Source organism: Trachypithecus francoisi, unplaced genomic scaffold (genome assembly GCF_009764315.1).
Source record: "Trachypithecus francoisi isolate TF-2019V2 unplaced genomic scaffold, Tfra_2.0 Lachesis_group8, whole genome shotgun sequence".
Taxonomy (NCBI): Eukaryota; Metazoa; Chordata; class Mammalia; order Primates; family Cercopithecidae; genus Trachypithecus; species Trachypithecus francoisi.
The window spans coordinates 64003100-64027581 of NW_022681473.1; the positions used below are offsets into that span (position 1 = coordinate 64003100).

General features: G+C 53.7%; 1 protein-coding gene across 50 annotated transcripts; it reads left to right on the forward strand.

Moving 5' to 3' along the window:
• Positions 1–875: 875 nt before the first annotated feature.
• On the forward strand, positions 876–20455 carry P2RY2 (purinergic receptor P2Y2). 50 transcript variants are annotated; one of them, XM_033208231.1, is made up of 8 exons: positions 878–1015; positions 2647–2740; positions 3093–4796; positions 5206–5315; positions 10335–10505; positions 12331–12519; positions 16817–16892; positions 18663–20455. In XM_033208231.1, the coding sequence occupies exon 8, from the start codon at positions 18667–18669 to the stop codon at positions 19798–19800; it is 1134 nt and encodes a 377-aa protein (XP_033064122.1). In that variant the 5' UTR covers positions 878–1015; positions 2647–2740; positions 3093–4796; positions 5206–5315; positions 10335–10505; positions 12331–12519; positions 16817–16892; positions 18663–18666; the 3' UTR covers positions 19801–20455. The 50 variants fall into 50 exon arrangements, 47 of the variants coding, with proteins under 47 accessions (XP_033064100.1, XP_033064122.1, XP_033064121.1 ...); XM_033208230.1 differs by having other exon boundaries at positions 3100–4796; XM_033208236.1 differs by having other exon boundaries at positions 3147–4796.
• The last annotated feature ends 4027 nt before the right edge of the window (positions 20456–24482 follow it).

Sequence of the window (24482 nt, forward strand, 5' to 3'; positions counted from 1 at the left end):
GAAAGGAGACCCTGAGAGAGAATGGAACTGGGTCAAGGTCTCCCAGAGTCGGTGCTGAAGCTGGGTAGGAACCTACATTCCTGATTCCTAGACCAGAAATGAGAGAGAGGGGGGCGCTCATTCGTTTATCCATTCACACCTTTAAGGACTGAGCACCTGGGACAGCAGCAGGAAGAAGGTAGACCTGCTTCCCGCCCTCGGGAGCTCACAGTCTCCGAATGGGTCAGACACGCAGCCCGACCAGGGAAGGCCATTAGAGTGGGGTGGACGTGGACGGCAGAGAAGAGAGTTAAAGCAGCTCAAGATAACGGGCCAGAGAGAGTGGGGAGTTCAGGGAGCTGCTGGTAAGATTAAGGCAGGGAAAGTGGGGAGCACGGAAGAGGTGGGATCCTGAGTACCCTGCTTTCCTTCCCAGGGTAATGGGGAGAGGCATTCCCTACCCCCACTTTCAAGCAAGGGAGGTGCGTCCTCGGCCTGGGGTTTAGAGCAGGTCTCTCCGAGCAGGTCCCTTCCTGCCAGCCAGGCTGGGGCAGGGGCGGGACAGGGGTAGGGTGGCGCGGCGGCTGGGCGCAAAGGTCCCGCAGTGGGCCACGCAGGCGCCGGGCTGAGCCGGCAAAACTTTGGCGTCTCTGAAAACCTCTGCTCACCCGCTCCTTTCTAGCGTAAGGGAGCCGGGCGGCCTCTTTCTGGCCCGGCAGTGGGACCGTCGCCGCCCGCCCCTCCTGTTGCAGCACCGCTACAGACGCGCTGACCCCGCAGCCGTGTCGCTAGGCGGCATCCCGGAGCGGGTGGCGAGGTATCTACCCGGGCGGGTTGAGGGCGGTGCCAGGGTTGGTCAAAGGTCTGCCCCGCCCCCTGCCTGGCCCGGCTTCGGGGTTGGGGAACAGCGCACAGAGGTGGGTAGCTGGGATCCCAGGCACGTGGATCTCTGCGGCGGCGGCTGGACGCAGGCACTGGCACCGGGGAGCCGCGGCGACGGCACGCCGGGCGGAGAAGCGCAGCGCAGGGGCGAGAGGTGCGGTGCCTGGAGGGAACAGGGCGCTTGGAGAGGCCCGGGGAAGCGGCGGGCCGGACTGGCGCAGGTGCCGACTGGGCGCGGGGCAGGGGAGGGCGCTGTGGAGCTGCTGTCGCCCCGGGGCACCGTTGCGAGCTGGCGTGTAGCGCATAACTGGGCGGCGTGAACGCGCCTGTGGGTCCGTGGTTGAACTTTGTCTCCACGGGAGCGTCGGTCTCGGTGAGTGTGGACGGGCGCCCTGGTTGTGAGGAGGCTGTGCGCGAAGTCTGCATGTTAGCGGGTGAGTGTGTGCGCCCCTCGGGGCGACTGGCCCAGCCTGCGGAACTTGTCTGTGTGTGCTTGGATGTGAGCGTCCCCGTGGCATGGGGCGGTGGGCGGTGCCCAGAGACATGAATCCCTGAAGATCCCCTGACCCCTGTCCTGCCCCCTGTCCTGCCCCCTGTCCTGCCCCCAGGGTCACTCTGGGTGGCCGCCTACCATTGGTAAGGTTGAGGGGGCAGTTGCAGGGAGTGGGCGGGGGAGGAGGGAGTGGGGAGGAAGGACAGTTAAGCCTCTGTCTCGGGACTTTAAATCTGGCAAATGCCCCGGTAGGAAGGGTCAGTCAGGAGAAAGGCGATACCCCACCCCGCAACCCGAAGGCTGCCAGTGGCCCTCTTGGGGTCCTCCAGGAGTGCAGCCCAAGGGTCAGGGACTGCTGGAGACCAGCACTGCCAGCTCGGGATCCACTGTGGGGTCCATGGCTGCTGTTCCTTTCAGCATGGCATCGCCAGCTTCCCCGGGACCACAGCCTGATCTGCCTGGTTTGTTTTGGATCTAAGCTGAAATAATGATGAGTTTTGAGGATCTGGATGAGGACCCAGGCAAGTTTATTACCTGTGGGTGGAAATGGGAGGAAGAAGATTCTCTGAGCAGACAGGTCCACAAGAGAGCTCTGGAGACTCAGAGATCTATGTTCCAATCCTGTCTTGGCCACTGTGTGGTCTGAGCAAGCTGTCCTTTCTCTGAGCCTCCGTGGCCTCCTCTGTAAGAAGGGACTAATGACACGGAATTTGAGGGCTGTTGAGGAGCTGATGAGTGTGTCATGTTCAGCACCAGTGTCCCCCCATGGGCAGGCTCACAGCTTGGGGATGGGGAGTCAGTCCCTGGAGGGAACCTGCCAAAACCAGAATCCCACATGTGCCCCTCCCTAGGGCACAAGCCTTCCACAGGACCAAGCCTGAGCCCTGTAGCCTGGGACTTAAGGTCTCTGATAACTGGGGCCTGCTGGCCTTTCCAGCCACCTCTCCCACCTGATTGTTCACCTTGCAGCAGCTGTCTGGAGTCTCTCATTTCTTGCCCCAGGCCTGTTGCATATTCTACACTCCCTGCCTGATAAGCCTCCTACTCTCACCTTCTTCAACTGGAGAACTACCCAGACTTGGGACCCAGCTCAGATGGCCCCTCCTCTGGAAAGCTTTCCTGGATCCCCACAGCTGGGTTGGAGCCTCTTCTAGGCCCCTACAGTCCTGGTGCTGACAGCCCTGGTCCCACCTGGACCGTCATGATCTATGTCTGTCTCCTCCTTTCCTCTTCTCAGGTCTAGGGGATCCTGAAGGGCAGAAACTGGGTCTGACTCATTTCTGTGTTGCCAGCATCCCGCACGAGGCTGAGCTGAACTGAGAGAGCAGCAGCAGCCCCCATCCCCTGTTTCTGGCCCCAGCTTCTCCAGTAAAGGCCTGGCTGCAGGTGAGCTCCATGTCACTACAAAGAAGGGCAAACCAGAATATGGTTATCAAAGTGGGTGGCACAGTTTGCCAGAACAATGTGATCTGGGACACGGCAGGACCTAGAGTGCCCAGGCTAAAATCCTGGATTTTATCCTGAAGGCAATTGGGAGCCATGGAAATTTATGAGCAGAGGAGTTTCATGGTCAGGTGGCATTTCAGAAAGAGCTCTCTGGCTGCAGGATGGAGAATGGATCAAGTAGTGCCAAGTGGAGGAAGATCAGGGCATTTGTGATGTCAACATTAGAACTGTCCCAGGAGTTGTTTAAACCCTAATTGAGTCCTTGCCCGTTGGCCAAACACTTTTCCCTGAGCCTTCAGATGCTCCTGCTGAGGAATTTGGGGACCTGCAATAGATCTCATTCCAGCTCTGCTCCCAGCTTGTTGGATGACCAGTTCCTGCCCTGCTAGGCTCTAAAAGGAGGCCAGAACAAGTAAGATCCTGCATGGCAGAGTATGTGTGTGGGGAGGCCCTGGCACAAAAGGTTTGTCACTCTTTCTCCTTTTCTCCCTGTCTTGGGCTTTCTTGGAGTCTGGTCAGAGGGGTTGGGTATCCCAGTGGGTAACCCTCAGAAATGACTACCAAACTTGGGCTGTGTAGTGAGGCTGTGGCTCCTCTGTTTCTGTCTCCCTCTCGCCCTGGATGCATAAGGCTCTAAGAAGGTGTGAGGGTATCACCAGGGCCTCATGAGTGACCCCATGAGAGCTTTGACTTAATGGCTATAGTCTTTAGAGAGGCCATTGTCCCTCTCTAGGTGTCAGTTCTGCCATCTGTAAATTGAGAATGGCGATCCTTGCTTCTTTGAGGGCAAAGTTGCTACAAGGATTAAGATAGTGACCAGGGAAAAGCTTTATAAACCTTAAACTGCAGTGCTTGGAGAAGGAATGTGATACTCATAGACTTAAATTCATTTTGAAGACTGTAAGAGAACATGGGTGCAATAGCAAGGGATTGTGCTGGTTACTGAAATGTAATTACTGAACGCCTTCCTCCCCTACCCACTCTGCAGAGATGGCTTCACTAGTAATGATTTACAACGATCCATTTTGTCTTCCTATAGACCTGTGAGGCAGGAATTGGATCTCCATTTTGCAGATTAGGAAATAGAGGCATGGATTGTATCTTGCCCAGGGTCACCTGGGGCTCCAGTCCACCTGCCAGCTTAGCCCTCCCCATCTGAGACAGAGCCCTGTTGGGGTCGGGCCTGGTCCTCTGGCTTCCAGGCTGAGAGGAGTTTGAATTCTGCCCTGGGAACCTGTGTTTGGGGCTTTCTTGTGGCCAGATTACCCAACTGCTGATAAGATAACGCCTGCCCAGACCTGCCCACAGGACCAGAGATGCCTTATTGATCTGGTGAGGGGAGTGGGGGTTGCCCCTCAAGCCTTCTGCCCAAACTGCCTCTCCCCAGACTGCTTTCTGTAGGCCTGCTTGGTATACCCTCTGGGCCACACCTTCCTCTTGGTTGTCCTTGGGTCCTCAGGCCTGTCCTGTCCTTATTACTGGGCCCTGATAGGAGTAGGCTGGCTGTGTGGGCCACTCTGACCTCTGTACTCATCCAGAGGCCCGTTGTAGGACTATGCTCGGCCATCCCTGCTTTCTCTCTCTGTCCCCATCACCCAGCTTGGGCTCAGGGCAGGTGCCAGTGGGTATGTGGGAAATGAGTGGCCAGGTGGGAGTAGGCATGGAGTAGAAGGGGAGGCTTTGCCCCATGGAGCGCCACAGTTGGTTCTGGAGCAGAGAAGTTCCTCCACCCCCATCACCCCATCTCTTAGGCCTGAGTCATTCCTGGTCCAAGATGAGTAGCAGGAGTTTCTGGTAGGAGGGTGAGCAGCCTGGGCCCCGCGGAAGAACTCCTTGGCCCTCTGCCCTGGTACCTTGTCCCTCTCATTTTAGCTCCTGGGTGAGAGGCCTGGGTGCTGGAGTGAGGGAAAGGGACCTCCCTCAGACTTCTGGGGCTCACGTGGCCTTTCCCTCCCCAGGTCTGAGGAGAGCCTCTGGGTGTGGACCTGGCTTCCTGGTGAGTGCCCCAGCCCTGGCTTGTAGGAGGGGAACTCTTACCATGGCTGGGCTGTCGCAGGAAATCTAGGGCCAAGGGACCTGCTCCTCTCACGGCACCATCATATGTGTCGTCTCCTCCTTGGTCTCCCTCCCTGCGGACTCCCTGTCCCATCTACCTTCTATGTGGCACCATTTTTGTAAAGGTCGACTCTGACCATGTCCTTCCCCTCTTAAGCCTTCCATGGTTCCTCATTGTCCTCAGAATAGAGGCCAAGCTCTTTGGCCTGGCATTTGAGCCTTTTCATGTGAATTCCTCAGGCTCCCATGCCACCTCACCCTCCACAGCAGCCATGTAAGACCTCCCGGCCTTTCCCAGCAGGTCACACTTTCATCCACCAAGTCTTTGCTCATGCCTCTCCTGCCTTCAGAGCCCTCCTCCCTCTTGGCCCACCTGACAAACTCCTAATCATCTATCAGTTTCCAGCTCAGATGACCCCTCCTCTGCAGAAGCGCTCCCTGACCATCTCCCCCAGGCCAGGTAGGAGTTGCTGTATGCTCCATAACCCCTGGGCTTGCCTGTATGGTTTATTCACCCAAGTGGATTTGGTCCCTGTCTGTGTCTTTTTCCCCAGCCTGACTGGGTACTCCTCAAAGGTCCTGCAGAGTGCGATCTGAGTCTGAGTTCCTGAGGTCCCTCTGAGGCCGGTGCACCAGAGCATTGGCAAGTGTTTGCTGGGACTTTGTGGTTCCTGGGAATGTGATTTAACATTTCTTACTCTGAATCCAGACTCCTGTGGCTCTGAGAATCTCAAAAGCAAAAGTTATCAGGAGCAACGAGTAATAGAATTGAAGAAACACTGAGTCCATACCTGGAACCAGAGCCTCTTGGAATTAGACTGTGAGAACCAGGGAACTCAGAATCCTGGAGGCACCTGGAGGGGCCATCTCAGAATCACAGGCTCATGTGGTTCTCGGTCGATGCTTTCATCCCCCTTTCCACCTTGGATTCTCCATCCACCTTCTTTCCTCCCAAGCTGGACCCTTCCTGCTCCTCCTCAAATCTTATCACCGTTCCCCTTCCAGGGACCTTGCCTGACTGCTCTGACCATGACCTCTGTCCCTCTGCTGGGGACACTGGGGAGGGCCTACCTACCAAGCAGTGTCGTGGGCTCCTGAATTTCAGTGTCTCCCTGTTGTGACAGGCAGACACAACCTCCACTTTAGGACAGTTCATGATTTGCTAGTGCCATGGTGCACCCATCTGTCCCCTTGTCTTATTCCTCATGGGCTGTCCCATGCAGCAGTGATTCTCCCCATCTGACCACTGAAGAACCCAAGGCTCTGAGAGGGGGGCTGACTTCACCCAGACTACACAACACAGGTGGCTCTGGGTTGGGGATAAGGTGGTCAAACCCACACTGACAATAATTAGAACACCAGACCTTGAGTAAGTCCCTTCCTCTTTAGAGGTCTTGGCTTTCCGATCTATAAGCCTGGCTGATCTGAGATTTACCCACTCAGATGCTGCTCTGAGCTCAGCCCTGGTGAGTGACCTCCACAGCCAGGATCCTAGGGGGGTTCCCAAGAAGGAGAGAGTATCTGGGAGGGGGTAGAGAGCCCAAGGGCCGTGTGAAGGGGAGGTCTTACACCACAACGGCACCGGCTGATAGCATCTGAGGTTACCCCTTAGCCATTTCCTCAGACCAGCTTTGGTGCTCCCGGTGCAGAAGCATGTCAGGCAAGGCAGGGGGCCTGCTGGGCTTCAGCCCCTTGAAGGACATTGAGGAGGGGCCAGGATGACTTCTAAGCTCCTCAGCTTTGTGCACTCCAGCCTTGCCCTCTCCACTCCCCTCAAGCCACCAAGATGAAGAGCAGTTCCTCAAACGTGTCATGTCATCTCTTGTTCATCCTCACTCTGCTCCTCCTGTCTCTTCAACCACCTGACTCCTCATCTTCCAAAATGCAGGTCAGGTGCCCTCTCCTCCAGGAAGCCTGCCCTCATCACCCCTCCAATCCTGTTGGGGGCCTCCTTGGCTTCCTCCAGGCCTGATCACCTTGTGTTATCATCGCCTGTTTCTGAGTGTGCCTCCCCTGATCTTGACAGTGAATTCCTTGAGATCTGACCTATCTCAGAGTTCCCAGGTACCCTGCCCAGCGATGGGCATAGATGTGACAACCTTTGTGAAGGGTGAGTGAGTGAAAGAGTATGGTGGCTATCTGGCTTCTGCTGGGGAATTCCTGGACTGCCTTCCCCCTGAGGACAGCCTTCAGTGTGGGAGACCTGATCTGTGGTTATTCTGGTTGTGACCTTCCTGTAGCCCATAATTCCTGCCCTTCTTGTCTTCCTGAGATACCCCCACCCTCCATGCCTTCTTTACCTGCTGAAATATTTTCTCTTACTATTTCATAAAATGAGCCTAAATCATCTAACTAGCTCAACAACCTTCTGAGGCAGGTACTGTTCTGATATTGAGAGGAAACTGAGTTCTGGGTTTTGGAGTTAAGAGACTTCTCTTACCACTGGGAAGAGCAGAACTGGGATTTCCCACCTGCCTAGTGCCCTCTCTTGCCCCCTTAATGAGGTTCTGGGACTAAGTCCTCTGTTTTCCCTCACAGCACCCCACCCCTGGTGGAGACAGGCAGCAGGGGTCTCCACAGAGGTGACAGGACATTCTTCTCTACCAGACTAGACAGGGTCTGCCACCAGCCAAGGAGGCACATTCCGGAGTCACTCTAGTGGAGGAGCTGGAATGTCATCCAACCACCCTGGAAATTCCACAGTGCCCTGGGAGCTACCCAGCTCCTCCTTCTGACTTTGGCCTCACTAGCCTGGAACCACAAAGAGAAAGACCCAGATTGGGTTAGGGGCAAGACCAGATCAGGGAGTTAGAGGTCTGCACGCTAGGCTTGGCTCTGCCCTTGGCTCACTGGTGACCTTGGGTGAGACCTTGAGCTACCCTTTTCTGGACTTAGTTTTTCTTTTTTTTCTTTTTTTTTTTTTTTTTTTTTGAGACGGAGTCTCGCTCCGTCGCCCAGGCTGGAGTGCACTGGCCAGATCTCAGCTCACTGCAAGCTCCGCCTCCCGGGTTCACGCCATTCTCCTGCCTCAGCCTCCCGAGTAGCTGGGACTACAGGCGCCCGCCACCTCGCCCGGCTCGTTTTTTGTATTTTTTAGTAGAAACGGGGTTTCACCGTGTTAGCCAGGATGGTCTCGATCTCCTGACCTCGTGATCCGCCCGTCTCGGCCTCCCAAAGTGCTGGGATTACAGGCTTGAGCCACCGCGCCCGGCCTTTTTTTTCTTTTTTTAAAACTATACTTTAAGTTCTAGGGTACATGTGCACAACGTGCAGGTTTGTTACATATGTATACATGTGCCATGTTGGTGTGCTGCACCCATTAACTCATCATTTACATTAGGTATATCTCCTAATGCTATCCCTCCCCCCTCCCCGCACCTTATGACAGGCCCCGGTGTATAGTGTTCCCCACCCTCTGTCCAAGTGATCTCATTGTTCAGTTCACACCCATGAGTGAGAAAATGTGGTGTCTGGTTTTCTGTCCTTGCGATAGTTTGCTCAGAATGATGTTTTCCAGCTTCATCCATGTCCCTACAAAGGACATGAACTCATCCTTTTTTATGGCTGCATAATATTCCATGGTGTATATGTGCCACATTTTCTTAATCCAGTCTCTCATTGGTGGACATTTGGGTTGGTCCAAGTCTTTGCTATTGTGAATAGTGCCACAATAAACATATGTGTGCATGTGTCTTTATAGCAGCATGATTTATAATCCTTTGGGTATATACCCAGTAATGGGATGACTGGATCAAATGGTATTTCTAGTTCTAGATCCTTAAGGAATCGTCACACTGTCTTGCACAATGGTTGAACTAGTTTACAGTCCCACCAACAGTGTAAAAGTGTTCCTATTTCTCAATATCCTCTCCAGCACCTGTTGTTTCCTGACTTTTTAATGATTGCCATTCTAACTGGTGTGAGATGGTATTTCATTGTGGTTTTGATTTGCATTTCTCTGATGGCCGGTAATGATGAGCATTTTTTCATATGTCTGTTGCTGCATAAATATCTTCTTTTGAGAATTGTCTGTTCATATCCTTTGCCCACTTTTCGATGGGGTTGTTTGATTTTTTTCTTGTAAATTTGTTTAAGTTCTTTGTAGATTCTGGATATTGGTCAGATGGGTAGATTGCAAAAATTGTCAGATTTTTGTCAGATGGGTAGATTGCGGAAATTTTCTCCCACTCTGTAGGTTGCCTGTTCACTCTAATGGTAGGTTCTTTTGCTGTGCAGAAGCTCTTTAGTTTAATTAGATCCCATTTCCCAATTTTGGCTTCTGTTGACGTTGCTTTCAGTGTTTTAGACATGAAGTCCTTGTCTATGCCTATGTCCTGAATGGTATTGCCTAGGTTTTCTTCTAGGGTTTTTATGGTTTTAGGTCTGACATTTAAGTCTTTAATCCATCTTGAATTAATTTTTGTATAAGGTGTAAGGAAGGGATCCAGTTTCAGCTTTCTACATATGGCTAGCCAGTTTTCCCAGTCCCATTTATTAAATAGGGAGTCCTTTCTCCATTTCTTGTTTCTCTCAGGTTTGTCAAAGATCAGATGGCTGTGGATGTGTGGTATTATTTCTGAGGACTCCGTTCTGTTCCATTGGTCTATATCTCTGTTTTGGTACCAGTACCATGCTGTTTTGGTTACTGTAGCTTTGTAGTATAGTTTGAAGTCAGGTAGTGTGATGCCTCCAGCTTTGTTCTTTTGGCTTAGGATTGTCTTGGCAATGCAGGCTCTTTTTTGGTTCCATATGAACTTTAAAGTAGTTTTTTCCACTTCTGTGAAGAAAGTCATTGGTAGCTTGATGGGGATGGCATTGAATCTATAAATTACCTTGGGCAGTGTGTCTGGCCTTAGTTTTTCTACCTGTGAGATGGATGCAATAACCACCATGACCTCCTCACACTAAGGAAGTACTGAAAAGTACTGAAAAGAGTAAATCCTGGGCCCTGCCACTCCTCTGGCAGAGAACTGAGCAGACAGGCAGAGAGCTGTGGGGCCAAAAAGGGATGGTCAGGCAGCTTCCTGGGAGAGGGCCTGGGCCTTGCAGGGTGGGAGGTAGTGGTCAGGGGCACAGCCTCTGAAGTCAGACAGCCCAGAATGGCTATGCTGTTTTCTAGCTTTGTGAGCTGTGAGGTTATTTAGCCTCTCTGAGTCTCTCAGGATTCAACGAGAAGAGGTATATGAAGTCACCTAACACAGAACTTAGCACAGGGACAGCACTAAACTCTTGGGGTGATATAGGTGTCAGATGATAAGGGAGGCTGTCTCTGAGCAACAATATGACCACGGGACTGCTTTTGTTGTGCCTGAGACAGGAATATGAGGGCAAGGGCAGAGAGGATGGGTTTTCTGGAGTGATGGCGGGGACCAGATCAGCCAGGGCCTGAGTGCTAGGTTGAAGAGCTGGGACAGTCGCCTGAGGGCACTAGGGAGCCACGAACATGATTCAACAATACGTGGTTGGATTTGTGTTTTAGGAAACCACATGACTGCAGTGTGAAAGGTGGACAGACAGGGCAGGCGTGGAGGCACAGAGGCCAGTGAGGAGGCTGGTGCTGTGGACTACAGAAAAATAGGCCTCAGGCTGCAGTGTGGGGACCATGTGGTGCATGTCCGAGGAATTTCACTGGTTGAACTAACAGGACATGGTGAGTGGTGGGCTTCTAGCAGGGTGGAGAAGAGGGAGGTTTTCCAGGCTGTATCAGAGGTTTGAAACCTGGAAAGATGGTGGGGGCCCTTCTCAGAAATAAGAACCACTTGGAGAAAGTGATATTCTCTACTTTAGCCTGTTGAGTCAAGGCATTTTCTAAGGAGGAGGAGATAGGGTGTGCACCTGGGTGCAGCAGGGTGAAAAGGTTGACGTTCTCTCACCTTGTCATAGTCTCTAGTGTAGATTAGCGGGGAGCTACCAGCCCACCGGCCTTGTCAGTCTGAGACCACCGGGCAAGGTGCATTCAGTAAGCAGTGGCCCAGAGGCACTTCCCATGCACACCCCCGCCCTATCCCCAAGTTATTCTTGCAGTGCCCCCATCTCCTCTCCCACATCCCCCCACCCTTGTACTGCACTTCCAGCTTGGGGACCTGGGCTCAGCTGTCACAGGCCCACTCCTCCATCCTAGGGAAATGAAGATGGAAAAAGAAAAACTCAGGAGTTGCATGTTCTATTTCTCCTTTGAGGTATCTGAGGTGCTGGTGGAGGGTGAGACCTGCCCACACAGAGGGTCCCCTCCACCAGGCAACTGTCCCCTCCCTGAAACTCTGTGCTTGGTGTACACAAGGGGCTCCAAGGTGAGACAAAAACCACAGCCAGAATTCGGGAGGGCTGGGCTCTAGTCTTGGTTCTGTCCCTGACTTACTGTGAGGCTTGGGCCTGTTTCCTCCTCTGTGAAACAGGGTTTGGCACAGGAGATTTCACACACACACACACACACACACACACACACTTTAAGTTCTGGGTTACGTGTTCAGAACGTGCAGTTTTGTTATATAGGTATACACGTGCCCTGGTGGTTTGCTGTACCCATCAAATTGTCACCTACATCAGGTATTTCTCCTAATGTTATCCCTCCCCCCAACCCCCCAACCCCAATAGGCCCTGGTGTGTGATGTTCCCGTCCCTGTGTCCATGTGTTCTCATTGTTCAACTCCCACTTATAAGTGAGAACATGCAGTGTTTACTTTTCTGATCTTGTGATAGTTTGCTGAGAATTATGGTTTCCAGCTTCATCCACGTCCCTGCAAAGGACATGAACTCATCCTTTTTTATGGCTGCATAGTATTCCATGGTGTATATGTGGCACAGGAGATTTCTAAATGCAGTTTTAGGCCCTAATGGTCTAGACTCTGTGTGTGTGTGTATGTGTGTGTGTGTGTGTGTGTGCATCCGTATGTGTCCACTGCATGTACACCTGAGTGTGACTCTGCATGCCTTTGTGTATCCATGTGTCTTGGTGTGTCTGTGCCAGTGTGTGTTCAGGTGTGGCATATGTGTGTTTATAACACCTATGGAGGAATGCTTAGAGGTAGGAGTGGGGAGGAAGGGGGTCTCCAGAAAGAGACCTAGCTTGGGCAAAAGTGTTTTGGCAGAAGGATAATACAATGCACCCTGGGCAAAGAGGGTATTGACTTTTCCTGCTATGGGGCCAAAGCACAGAACCAGGACTGAGGGAAGGGACACTGGAGACTTGGAGGCTTGGCTCAGCTGTACAGGACATGGGGGAGACCTTCCTCCAGGCAGGGCCACCACTCTGTGAAAGGTGGCCTGGGGAAAGGGACTGTGAATAACCCATTCCTGGAACACATGAGCTGCGGTTTGGGTGTACAGAGGGCACTCAGACCAGGACATACACCAGGCCACCTCTCTGCCTCCTTCTGGTTAAGGTTACCACAGAGGAGGTGGCCGTGGGGGGGATTGGCCTGGCTGGGTTTCCATGACCCTGAGACCACGCTTTCTCTACCTCCCTCTGTCTGCAGGAGCCCCTTGCGGCAGCAGCACTGCCTGCCCAGAAAAATGCTGGAGGCTAGGCGTGGCCCCAGGCCTGGGGACCTGTTTTTCCTGTTTCCCGCAGAGTTCCCTGCAGCCCAGTCCAGGCGGGTGCATTCACAAGTGAGGAACCCGAGCAGGCGCTAAGCATCCTGACCTGGACAGCAGGGGCTGGTCAGGTACGTGTGTGTGGGGGCGGGTGCACTGGCTGGGAGGTGAGGGCGGGTGCATGTGCTGTTGTGCCTGTGTCTGCCCTGAACTGGCTTAGATCAAGAGGATCCGAAGGCAGGTGCCCTGCTCTGCTCCCTCATCCCAGGCTGTGATGAATTCAGGCTTTGAAGTCAGATAGCTTTGGGTGTCAAGTCTAATTTTTCCAATGCCTGGCAGTGTGACCTTGTACAAATAGCTTAACCTCTATGGCAATATCTACCAAAGGGTGGGGATGGGGGATGACAATGCTGTGTGAAAGCTGCTCAGCCCAGGTCTGGCCCCTACAAAGCAGGGTGGGTGGAGAATCCTAATCAGACTGACCCAGGTTCTGAGCCAGATAAAAACCTGTGGCAGGTCTCAGACAGCCAACCCATCTCCAGAGCGCCCATGTCCAATCCCCTCCCGCTGGCACTTCCCTGACCTGTTCAGAGAAAGGCAGAGTCTCCTGGGCTCCTGTGGCAGTTGAAGGAGAGACAGTCTATGGACATAAGCAGGTTCTAGGTGGGCCAGGACCCCTAGAGGGGCTGGGTTGTCCCCTGGTTACTGAGGGTCAGCAGCTAAGAAACCTTTAAGCATTCTTGTCCTTGAGAGGCCCTCAGAGAAGCAAGTAATTTATAAGTAATTTGATCAAGGTTACTCCACTGGAGATGGGCTGCAAATCCTATTCAGGTACATCCCACAGTGGAAGTGGCTGCAGGAGGGAGGTAGTGAACTCCCTGTTTATAGGAGTGTGCAGAGGCTGCAGAGGGCTTGTGCCTGTGTGTGCCTCCTCTGGGCCCCCATAGCCTCTTGTGCTTGATTCATTCACTCATTCATTCATTCATTCATTCATTCTCTCGTTCCTATAATCCTCCTGTGGTCGGGCCTCCTGCTGGATGATAGGGACAGAGAAAAGCATCAGATGGACCTAGCCTTCAAAGAGCACCTGAAATGTGTTGGGGTACAGGATGGAAGGACAAATTACCAACTGGCTGAGAAACATCCTAAGGGGTGATGGAAAGGAGAGCTTCAGAGATTAGAAGATCCTTTGGAATGTACGATGGAGTGCAGTGTGGGTGGGTTCAGGGAAGGCTTTCCAGTGAGAAAGAACAGAATGAACACAGGCAGGGGAGCCTGGAAGGGTCCTTACAAGGCTTACATCTCCCCTCAAGACTGGGAGTTCCTTGGGGCAGGGCCAGCCAGACCGGGGCGCAACAGGGTTGGTGAGCGTTGGATAGTCAGGTGGAGCCTGGGGCTCCCAGGGGCATCAGTCCCAGGGGCATCAGGATCAGGAGAGGCAGAAGGGAGACTTAAGGGAGGGGGCTGGGAAGTTGGCTGTCCCTCTAAGGCAGGGCTAGGAAAGATGTACTCACAGATTGGTGAGCCAGCCTGCAGAACCAGAGGGCGGGCGGGGTGAGTCTGGCCCAGGGCCATGTGATGGAGTCCCCAGCTGGCTTGGGAGGGTGGGGGCCAGGATGTCTTAAAACAGGTGGAAGGGTCAGCTCCCTTAGTTTAAGGGAGACAGGGAAGTCTCCACCCCTCATTTCAGTGTCAGAGATTCCACCGTTACGGATTAGCAGGAAACTCTTCATGCAGGGTGATGAGATGTTTATGTTGACTGTGAAGGGAGCTCAGGCCTCATCTCTGGGGCAGGAACAGAGCAATGGTGTGAAGGCAAGACTGGGCGTGTGTGTCTAGATCATGGAGGAAGCCCCCTCCCTGTCCAGGTGGGGCAGAGGACCTCCCGGGGACATTTTGGGGCTGCAGTTCTCAAGGCTGGGGGATTTGACTAGTGTCTGATACTTGGGAGGGAAGGAAATGCTTGATGTCACCTGATGTTTTGTGGCAGAGCTAGACTCGAACCTCGGCTTACTGATACCCAGGTGGGGCTCTGTCCTGGGAGGGAATGTGGCCCCTCCATAGCTCCTCAGTCTCGCACAGGGGCCTCTCCTTGCTCCTCCTGCAGCTTCTGTGAGTCAGTGACTCTCAGCTTGCCTTCCAAAGCTCCAGACCTGATGGACCCAGGCTGTGCCCATCCCCACACTTGCCATGGCTGACACTGAATTCCTCTTCCCCACCATTCCTCCATCAGGGAACAGTCTCCAGAGCCTCCCTCCCAAACATCTCTCCCCTCACAGGGCCCCTCCCCTCAGAGGGCCCAAGGCCTTCCCCTTCTTGGGTTTCAGTGTCACTCCCCTGGCCCACTACACTCACCTCCACAGCCTTCAGTCAGGACCTCCAGTCCCACCTCCACTGTGGCCAAAGGTTTCTGGAAAAGGCCACCACTAGCTGAATCTTGGCACTCATAACACCACTGTGTGCCTATTGTGTGCCAGGCTCTATTCTAGACATTTTACACAAATGACTCGACCCTCACAGCAGTCCTGTGGTGGAGATTCTAGTAAGTGTCCCATTTTACAGCTGAGGAAGCAGAAGCAGTCTGGCTCCAGCACCCAGGTTCTTAATCACTGGGTTCTCTGCACTGAGGGATAAAGAGCCGTGAGTTCAACAGGTGGAGATGAGGGCCACGAATGAATTCCAGGTAGAAGGAGCAGCAGCAACTAAGGCTGGGCGGGGAGAGTGTTAGGCACATCCAGGAAACTGCAGGTCACAGGGGTTGGGGCAGGTGAGGTTGGCAGAAGCTCAATTATGAAAACCTCAGGTACCAGACTTGAGGTCTGGGCTTTCTCCTGAGAGAGGGTAGGAGCGGCAGGAGGATTCCAAATAGAGGAATGCTTTATTTGACAAAGGCCACTCTGGATTTTGGTGGGTAGGTGCGTGGGACTGGGCCTGGAGGAGGGAGGCCAGTACAGTGGTTCCAGCAACAAGAGGTAGAGCCTGGAACTAAGTTGGCAGCAGGAACTGTCCTGACCCTGGGTAAGATGGGTCTCAGCCACTTGACCTGCCAGAGCCCCAGCCTCTACCTGTTTCTTCTTAACTTGGCACCACATAAGCCTCACCTGGCCTCGTCGCCCTGGTTTTGCCCTGGCTCCTGGGGAGCCATCCATGTCCATGGCAGGGGGAACAAGGGTGCAGGCCCACTTGCTTCTGAGTGCACATTTGCTGACAATAGGAGACAGAGAAGATCTGGGAGTCTTGGTGGAAGAAGGGAAACTGGCCGGGCACCGTTGCCCACACCTGTAATCCCAGTACTTTGGGAGGCTGAGGTGGGTGGATCGCTTGAGGTCAGGAGTTCGAGACCAGCCTGGGCAACAAGGTGAAACCCCATCTCTACTAAAAAATACAAAAACATTAGCTAGGCATGGTGGCACACACCTGTAATCCCAGCTACTTGGGAGGCTGAGACATGAGAATTGCTTGAACCCAGGAGACAGAGGTTGCAGGAAGCTGAGATCATGCCACTGCATTCCAGCCTGGGCAATGGAGTGAAAATCTGTCTCAAAAAGAAAAAAAACAGAAGAAGGAAAAAAAGAAGGGAAATTGAAGGATCTCTACACCCCCCAGAACCCCTAATCTCAACCTCCTGGGCCTTGAACTGCCTCTGAGAAGCCAGGGCTGGAAAAGTAGCTCAGGGTCTATGGGAGTGGATGTTGCAGGCCCTGCAGAGTCCCCCAGTCCCTCAGGACTCCAGGATCTAAAACGAAGGGAATTAGTCCAGGCACAATGGCTCACACCTATAATCCCAGCACTTTGGGAGACCAAGGCGGGAAGATCACTTGAGGTCAGGAGTTCGAGAGTAGCCTGGCCAACATGATAAAACCCCATCTCTACTAAAAATACAAAAATTAGCCAGGCGTGGTAGCATGTACCTGTAACTCCAGCTACTCGGGAGGCTGAGACAGGAGAATCGCTTGAACCTGGGAGGCAGAGGTTGCAGTGAGCCGAGATCAGGCCATTGTACTCCAGCCTTGGCAAAAAAAGGGGGACTCCATCTAAAAATTAAAAATTAAAAATAAATAAATAAAATAAAAATGAAGGGAATTATATGGCCCCAGATTCTCAGGATGAAGAGGACTCACATCTCATCTGCCCTTTCCATTCTCCCAGACATACCCCGACACAGGCACAATCCCTTCTGCATCCTCTGCTAGAGAGTCACTTGCATACTCCCATAAACTGGGAGTTCACTACCACCGCCCCACAGCCACTTCCAGGGACTGGACCTGGACAGGAATTGCAACCCATCCCCAGTGGCAAGACCTTGACCAAATAACTTACATGATCTGTGTCTTAGCTTCTTGATTGGAGAACTGGGGATGGTGATTGGCCCCCAGAACACATCGTAAGGATAAAGTGAAGTAACTTTTTTTTTTTTTTCTGAGACAGAGTCTTGCTGTGTCACCCAGGCTGGAGTACAGTGGAGTGATTCTGGCTCACTGCAACCTCCGCCTCATGGACCCAGGTGATCCACCCACCTCAGCCTCCCGAGTAGCTGGGACTACAGGCGCCTGCCACCACACCTGGCTAATTTTGTGTCTGTATATTTTTAGTAGAGACAGGGTTTCTCCATGGTGGCCAGGCTGGTCTTGAACTCCTGGCTTCAAGTGATCTGCCCGCCTCAGCCTCCCAAAGTGCTGGGATTACAGGTGTAAGCCACCACACCTGGCCTAAGTGAATAACTTTTATAAAGCAGGCTTAGTAGTAGGGTTTGAAAAATGTTAGCTCTTCCTTCCCCTTCACACTGCTAGAAAGTGTTTCTTTGTGTTTTTCTCAAACTTGCCCACCCAGGACTCCTGCTATGATTTCCAACCTGCCTCCTGGGACGTTAGGCATGTCTTTGTCTTCCAGGCCGGGATGTCTGTCCCCTACCTCCCAGCTGCGAGAGAGCTCTTAACTGGTCACTTGGGTAGGGGTGAGGAGGAGAGGGAGGGGACAAGCTGCTCCCTAGGCACTCACTGTCTGTTGGATGGTCAGTCCCCATGGGTGTGTTATATGCTCAGTGGGGACAAGGTTGGGGGGGATACTGATGGTATGCAAAGAGAGACTGGATGGCATAGAAGAAGCCGCATTTACCACACAGAAGAAGACCCTTTGACCCCCTATCCCCATCTCCACCCCAGATTTCCCTAGACTCTTTGGGGTGGGGGTTACTTCAGGGGGATTCCCTGGTAGCCTCACAGGCTCAGGGGCTATTGATAGAGACAGAAATTGCCAGAATAGAGGAAGATGAAAAAGTGAAGGAATAACTGAAGAGGGAGATCCTTGGAAATACTTCCTCAAATACCAGAACACTAGGCGTGCGCCCAGAGCCTCCCAGAGAGTGGGAAAGCGAGCTGGAGAGAACTCTGCAATGCCTGCGGGGGGCTGTTGGATGCCCACTGGCCAGAAAGGCCTCTGCAGGCAGTAGGCAATGGGTGTGAAGCAGGGTCAGCCAGCCTCAAAGGCCCTTCCCATGAACTCAAAATTACCTGCTCTGGCACCCCCAGATCCTCAGATTCTAGGGCTCAGAATCCTAGATCTAAAACTCTGATCCTGAGGTTCTAGAGAGGGGTAAGAAAACTATCCCCCCGCCCCCCGCCCTCCCCTCTCCCAGAGATGGGATCTTGCTATATCACCCAGGCTGGAGTGCAGTGGTATGGTCACATCTCACTGCAGCCTCAACCTCCTGGGCTCCAATGATCCTCCCACCTCAGCCTGCCAAGTAGCTGGGACTATAGGTGCGTGCCAGCATGCCTGGCTAATTTTTAAAACAAATTTTGTAGAGATGGGGTCTCACTTTGTTGCCTAGGCTGGGCTTAAGCACCTGGTTTCTGCCTTGGCCTCCCGAGTAGCTACGGTTATAGGCATGAGCCCCTGCACCCAGCTTGAGCTAACTTTTTTTAAAGGTCAGATAGTGAATATTTTAGACTTCACAGGCCATATGGTCTTTATCACAACTACTCAACTCTTTGTAAACAGATGGGTACGGTTGTGTTCCAATAAAGCTGAATTTACAAAAGCAGACCGGATCTGGCTTTTGTACTATAGTTTGTCTACCCCTGTTCTCAAGTTTGACAATTGTGTGATCCTGATATTCATGGATCTCATGCATTCTCAAGGTTCCAAAGCTTGGAGGTTCCAGGTCCAGATCCAAGTCAGATGGCAACGAAAGCCCTGGTCAGGCGGCTGTGTCAGGTCCCCTAGGGGCGCTCCAGCCACAACTCTGATGGCATCACCCCTCCTTTCCCTGCAGGGCGATGGCGGCAGACCTGGGCCCCTGGAATGGCACCATCAATGGCACCTGGGATGGGGATGAGCTGGGCTACAGGTGCCGCTTCAACGAGGACTTCAAGTACGTGCTGCTGCCTGTGTCCTACAGCGTGGTGTGCGTGCTTGGGCTGTGTCTGAACGCCGTGGCGCTCTACATCTTCTTGTGCCGCCTCAAGACCTGGAATGCGTCCACCACATACATGTTCCACCTGGCTGTGTCTGATGCACTGTATGCAGCCTCCCTGCCGCTGCTGGTCTATTACTACGCCCGCGGCGACCACTGGCCCTTCAGCACCGTGCTCTGCAAGCTGGTGCGCTTCCTCTTCTACACCAATCTTTACTGCAGCATCCTCTTCCTCACCTGCATCAGCGTGCACCGGTGTCTGGGCGTCTTACGCCCTCTGCGCTCCCTGCGCTGGGGCCGGGCCCGCTACGCTCGCCGGGTGGCCGGGGCCGTGTGGGTGTTGGTGCTGGCCTGCCAGGCCCCTGTGCTCTACTTTGTAACCACCAGCGCACGTGGGGGCCGCGTGACCTGCCACGACACATCGGCGCCCGATCTCTTCAGCCGCTTTGTGGCCTACAGCTCAGTCATGCTGGGCCTGCTCTTCGCGGTGCCCTTTGCCATCATCCTTGTCTGTTACATGCTCATGGCTCGGCGGTTGCTAAAGCCGGCCTACGGGACCTCGGGCGGCCTGCCTAGGGCCAAGCGCAAGTCCGTGCGCACCATCGCCTTAGTGCTGGCTGTCTTCGCCCTCTGCTTCCTGCCCTTCCATGTCACCCGCACCCTCTACTACTCCTTCCGCTCCCTGGACCTCAGCTGCCACACCCTCAATGCCATCAACATGGCCTACAAGGTCACCCGGCCGCTGGCCAGTGCTAACAGTTGCCTTGACCCCGTGCTCTACTTCCTTGCTGGGCAGAGGCTCGTACGTTTTGCCCGAGATGCCAAGCCACCCACTGACCCCAGCCCTGCCACCCCGGCCCGCCGCAGGCTGGGCCTGCGTAGATCCGACAGAACTGACATGCAGAGGATAGAAGATGTGTTGGGCAGCAGTGAGGACTCTAGGCGGACAGAGTCCACGCCGGCTGGTAGCGAGAACACTAAAGACATTAGGCTGTAGGAGCAGAACACTTCGGCTTGGGCAGGTTTATATTGGGAAGCTGCAGGGGACCAGGACTTGTGCAGATTGTACGGTCTCCCCAGATATGGACCATCAGTGACTCATGCTGGATGACCAAGGAAGCCATGACCCCATGCTCGGTCATTTGACAGGGGCTCAGGATGTTCGCTCTGTGGTCCAGAATCAACTGTTCCCATAACCCCTAGTCACCGTTTGTGTGTATGAATTGGGGGAATTAAGTTTCAAGAAAGGCGAGAGTTAAGGTCAGTGACACCCCTGGCCTGACTCTCATGCAAGTAGCTGGCTGTACTGCCAAGGTACCTAAGTTGGAGTCCAACCTAATCAAGTCAAATGGAGAAACAGGCCCAGAGAGGAAGGTGGCTTACCAAGGTCACATACCAGAGTCTGTAGCTGAGCTACCTGGGGTGGCAGCCAAGTCACAGATTGGCCAGAAAACCCTGGTAAGTAATGAGGGCTGAGTTTGCACAGTGGTCTGGAATGGACTGGGTGCCACGGTGGACTCAGCTCTGAGGAGTACCCCCAGCCCAAGAGATGAACATCTGGGGACTAATGTCATAGACCCATCTGGAGGCTCCCATGGGCTAGGAGCCAATGTGAGGCTGTAACTTATACTAAAGGTTGTGTTGCCTGCTGAGCTGTGCCTTATTGTGTGCTTGGGGGATGAGGATATGGTGGGGAAGCTTTCACCAGCCACACAAGGGTCCTTTCTCCAACCCATTCCCTTCTGCCACCTGCCTTCTCACTAGCTGTCTCAGGAGTAGTCTCCTTTCAGGGATCCTCTCTCTAGACCCCAGGTCATTCCCCACTTTAAAGCCAGTTGGCTTCTGTGCCTGACTGTGCTGAGCACAGAGAGAAGTCAGGTGCAGTCCCAGTCCTTGAGATTTCCCAGTTTAGGTGATGGCCAGTCATGTGCTGGTAAATGTTAAACCATTTAACTGGAGCTCTGATTTAACTGGGAACCCCTTCTTTATAGAACTGCCCAGTTACATGATGCAAAAACTCTTATGGCCGAATTCAAACTATAAACATGATGTCAGCTTCCTTGTAAAATTCCTGAAAATTTAACAATTGGTTCTTGGAAGCAGGTACAAGTCACTCTAGCACACCACTGGATAATGCCAAGTGGATGGGGCTGTGAGCCAGGGGGTCAGGGAAGGGTTCCTGGAGTGGGAGACTCCTGAGCTGTAGCTTCTGAGAAAAGCAGCTCACCAGAAGAAAATCCACATGCAGGATGCATCCCAGGCAAAGACATGGGGCAAGAGGGCAGGGTGGGCAGGAGCCATAAGCAGGCTGGACAGCTGGCTCCAGGCTCAAGGCAGGGTTGGGCTGGGTCACAAGGAGGCCAAGTTAGGGCTCCCTCCTTGCCCTGACCCTAAGTCTTCTTTTGCATTGTGGGTAAATATGAAAGAGACTCACTCCTCCTGTCCATCCTCTGCCTTCTGGGAAAATCCCAGAATGGCAGGGTGTTGCTCAGGCTGGGTCAGGACTTAGCATGGGGGAGATGGGTTTCACCTATGATAGGTTCTGGGTCTAGCCAGGACCACTCGGGGCTGATGTGTGGAGCTCAGCTGGACAGAGCCCTGCCCTAGCCTTTGGAGAGGGACACGGCAAAGCTGACAGGCCTCATTCTTGATCTCAAGGACAGGGACTCACTCCTCTCCCTCTGGGAGAGCCCTCGCTCTGTGGACCCACTCTGCCTGCCTCCTCTGACTTCTCCACCCTTCCCACTCTGCCACAGACTATGACCCAAATGATTGCACTGTGCCACGTGGGTGACCTGCTCAGAACAGTGCGAGCTATTCACCTCTCACATTCTAGGTTCTATACTTTTGTTAATGTAGCCGATGTCCTTCTGAGCTTTTTTTTTCTTTTCTTTTTGAGACGAAGTCTTTTTCTGTCACCCAGGCTGGAAGTGCTTGGCTCACTGCAACTCTCTGCCTCCCGGGTTCAAGCAATTCTCCTGCCTCAGCTTCCCAAGTAGTTGGGATTACAGGTATGCGCCACCACACCCAGCTAATTTTTGTATTTTTAATAGAGGCAGGGTTTCGCCATGTTGGCCTCAAACTCCTGTCTTCAAGTGATCCACCTGCCTCAGCCTCCCAAAGTGCTGGGATTACAGGTATGAACCACCGCACCCGGCCCCTCTTGAGCTTTCTTAATGATTGCCTGTTACAAACCACCCTTCAGCCTTTCCTGCAGGCCTGAGCCACTCCATAAGAACACAGGAGGGGCTTATTCACCATCTAATCCTGTGGCAGGCACAGGTCGGGGTGGATACTGGAGACCCCGGGCGAACCAGGGACAGGCCCAGAGCCCCACCTCTGGAACCCAGTTGAACTGCATGGCCCCTTGGTATGCACGTCCTACCTTGTTGCTCAGTGCCCAGGCCACTCGCCTTGTGGGTGAGGTTCCTGCCCTGATGCCTCATGCTATTTTCAGCCCAAGTAAGACCATCATTTTCCACTCCTGGCCCCAGACCATTGTCCAGCAGTGACGTGGGGGGACCTGCCTGCCCTCAAAATATCTCCTATTACCCTCCAGTACTCCCTGCCCCCTTCACAGCTCCCTAAGCTGACATCACTTCCTGGGCTGTTGACTCATGAAGGCCACTATGAAAGGGCACGTGCCCAGCTCTTCCTGCCCAGGGTGACTGGGATGGAGCCATAGAGCTGAGGCCAGGGACAGGGCAGGGATGGGAGGAAGGGGAGGGTAGAGAGCTGAGTGTCAGGGAGTAAACATCTGATGTGCCTGCAGCAGCTGTCCTCAATGAACTGCACGACATCAGGGCAGGGTCCCTGGCACACAGTGGTCTCTGCCCTGGGTGACAGGTGTTCCAGGGCCCAGGAGGGATGGGAGAACCCCAGGTGATATCCCCACTTTCACCCCCTGAGGCTAGAAGAGGCCCTAAACAGCATGTTATCCACACATGGTTGCTCCAGGTCAAGCCACCAAAGCTACCTCTCTGCCACCCTTGTCATGGCAGATTTGGGCTGCTCTCTTTAGAATCAGGCACATGGGGGAGGGAAGCCGTGTATTGACCCATGTTCCATGCACCCTGCAGGACCCTCTCATCTCTGTTATATGGTGGATGCTTCACAGAAACCCTGTGAAGTAGACGTTATGATCCCATTTAGCAGATGAGGAAACAGAAGGGCGTGAGAAGTGAGGATTTGCTCCAGGTTATCCAGGCCATCAGAGTGAGTCAGAGTGAGTCCAGGGTCACCTGATGGCCAGAATCATGCCCTTTCTAGTGCCCCACGATGCTCACAACCCCGCAGGGCAGAAGGTTCTCTAAGTGGCCCCTCGCATGATTCAAGATGACAGAGGCGGTGTAGCAAGGATGTGAGAACACAGATGCTCCACCCAGACCACCTCAGTGTCAATATTGTCCCCACTTTCCTTGCTGGGGTCTCTTGGGCAAGTCACCTAATCTTGCAGTACCTCAGTTTTCCCATTTCTAAGTGAGATGCTCCCTTCCACGCAGGGCACTGTGGGACTTCCGCACATTATTACACACAAAGTCCTCCTCACAGTGCCCGGTGTGTGCTCAGCATTTATATGCCTGGCACCAGGCCAGGGGGCTATGGAGGCAAACCAGCTGGGCCCTGCCCTCATGGAGTTGACATCACTTAGTAAGTAACCACTCTGGGATACATGTTTTGAAGGAGAGGACAGTGTCCCTGGCCAGTGAGCAATAGTGGGCCATACGTCTCCAGGGACCCCCTCCGTGGGATGTGGGAGGAGGGAAGCAGGTCTGTCCTGGGGGAATGTGTGGGGCCACCTCTGCCCTGCCTGGCAGTGGGTGGATTTCAGGACCATGGGCCTGTGCTGTTTACAGAACCTTGTCCAGGTGCCCAGCTGTGGGAGGGTAGCATGGAGCGGAGGAAGAAGGCCCCCCTAATAGCAAGCTTCAGGACCTTGCCACTTCAGGCTAGAGAGCTCCTACCCTCCCACAGCAGCAGGGTGGCCATTTCTCCCTGACTGGGGTATCCACCATGGTGCTCTGCAGCCACCCCTCACTTCACAAAGAGTCCAGAGATCTAGGAGCAGAGGACTGGTCTGGAGCTGGGCAAGGGCAGGCAGCAAATGGTGAGTTTTTGCTGTGTGACCTGAGGCCACTTGCCTGCCTTCTCTGAACTGCACTCTGGGGCCTGGAGACCTGTTCCCCTGTTCCAGTTTCCCCACCTCAGTGAAGACACAAGCAACAGCTACCTCCCAGGCATTTCCAAGACCCTCCAGGCCCCCGGTTCTGAGGACTAGGGTGGGGGCAGTGTTTCTCCCCAGCATCAAGTGACCAGAGAAGTGAAGTGACCCCACTGCCACCACACAGAGCCACACAGTGCCATGTCTGGAGCTCCTGCCTCCTGCAAGGTGGAGGGTGAGGCTTGGCCAGGAGTGACCAGTCTACAGGGTGAGGGGTGTGCTTGTGGGGGTGAAGGGTTGGGGTGAGAACTGAGCCCGAGTCAAACTCATCTTCCTCTGCCCTAATATACTGTGCAACTTTGGGGAGTCACTGCCCCTCTCTGGGCCTCATTTTCCCCATCTTCGATAGGACTTGGCTCTGCCTGGCCACTCCTCCTCCAGTGGGGGAATTCCTGGGCTTGCCTCTGTGTTGGCTCCAGCTCAGGTGTCAGTCTCAGCCCTGTCCCAGCCAGAAACAA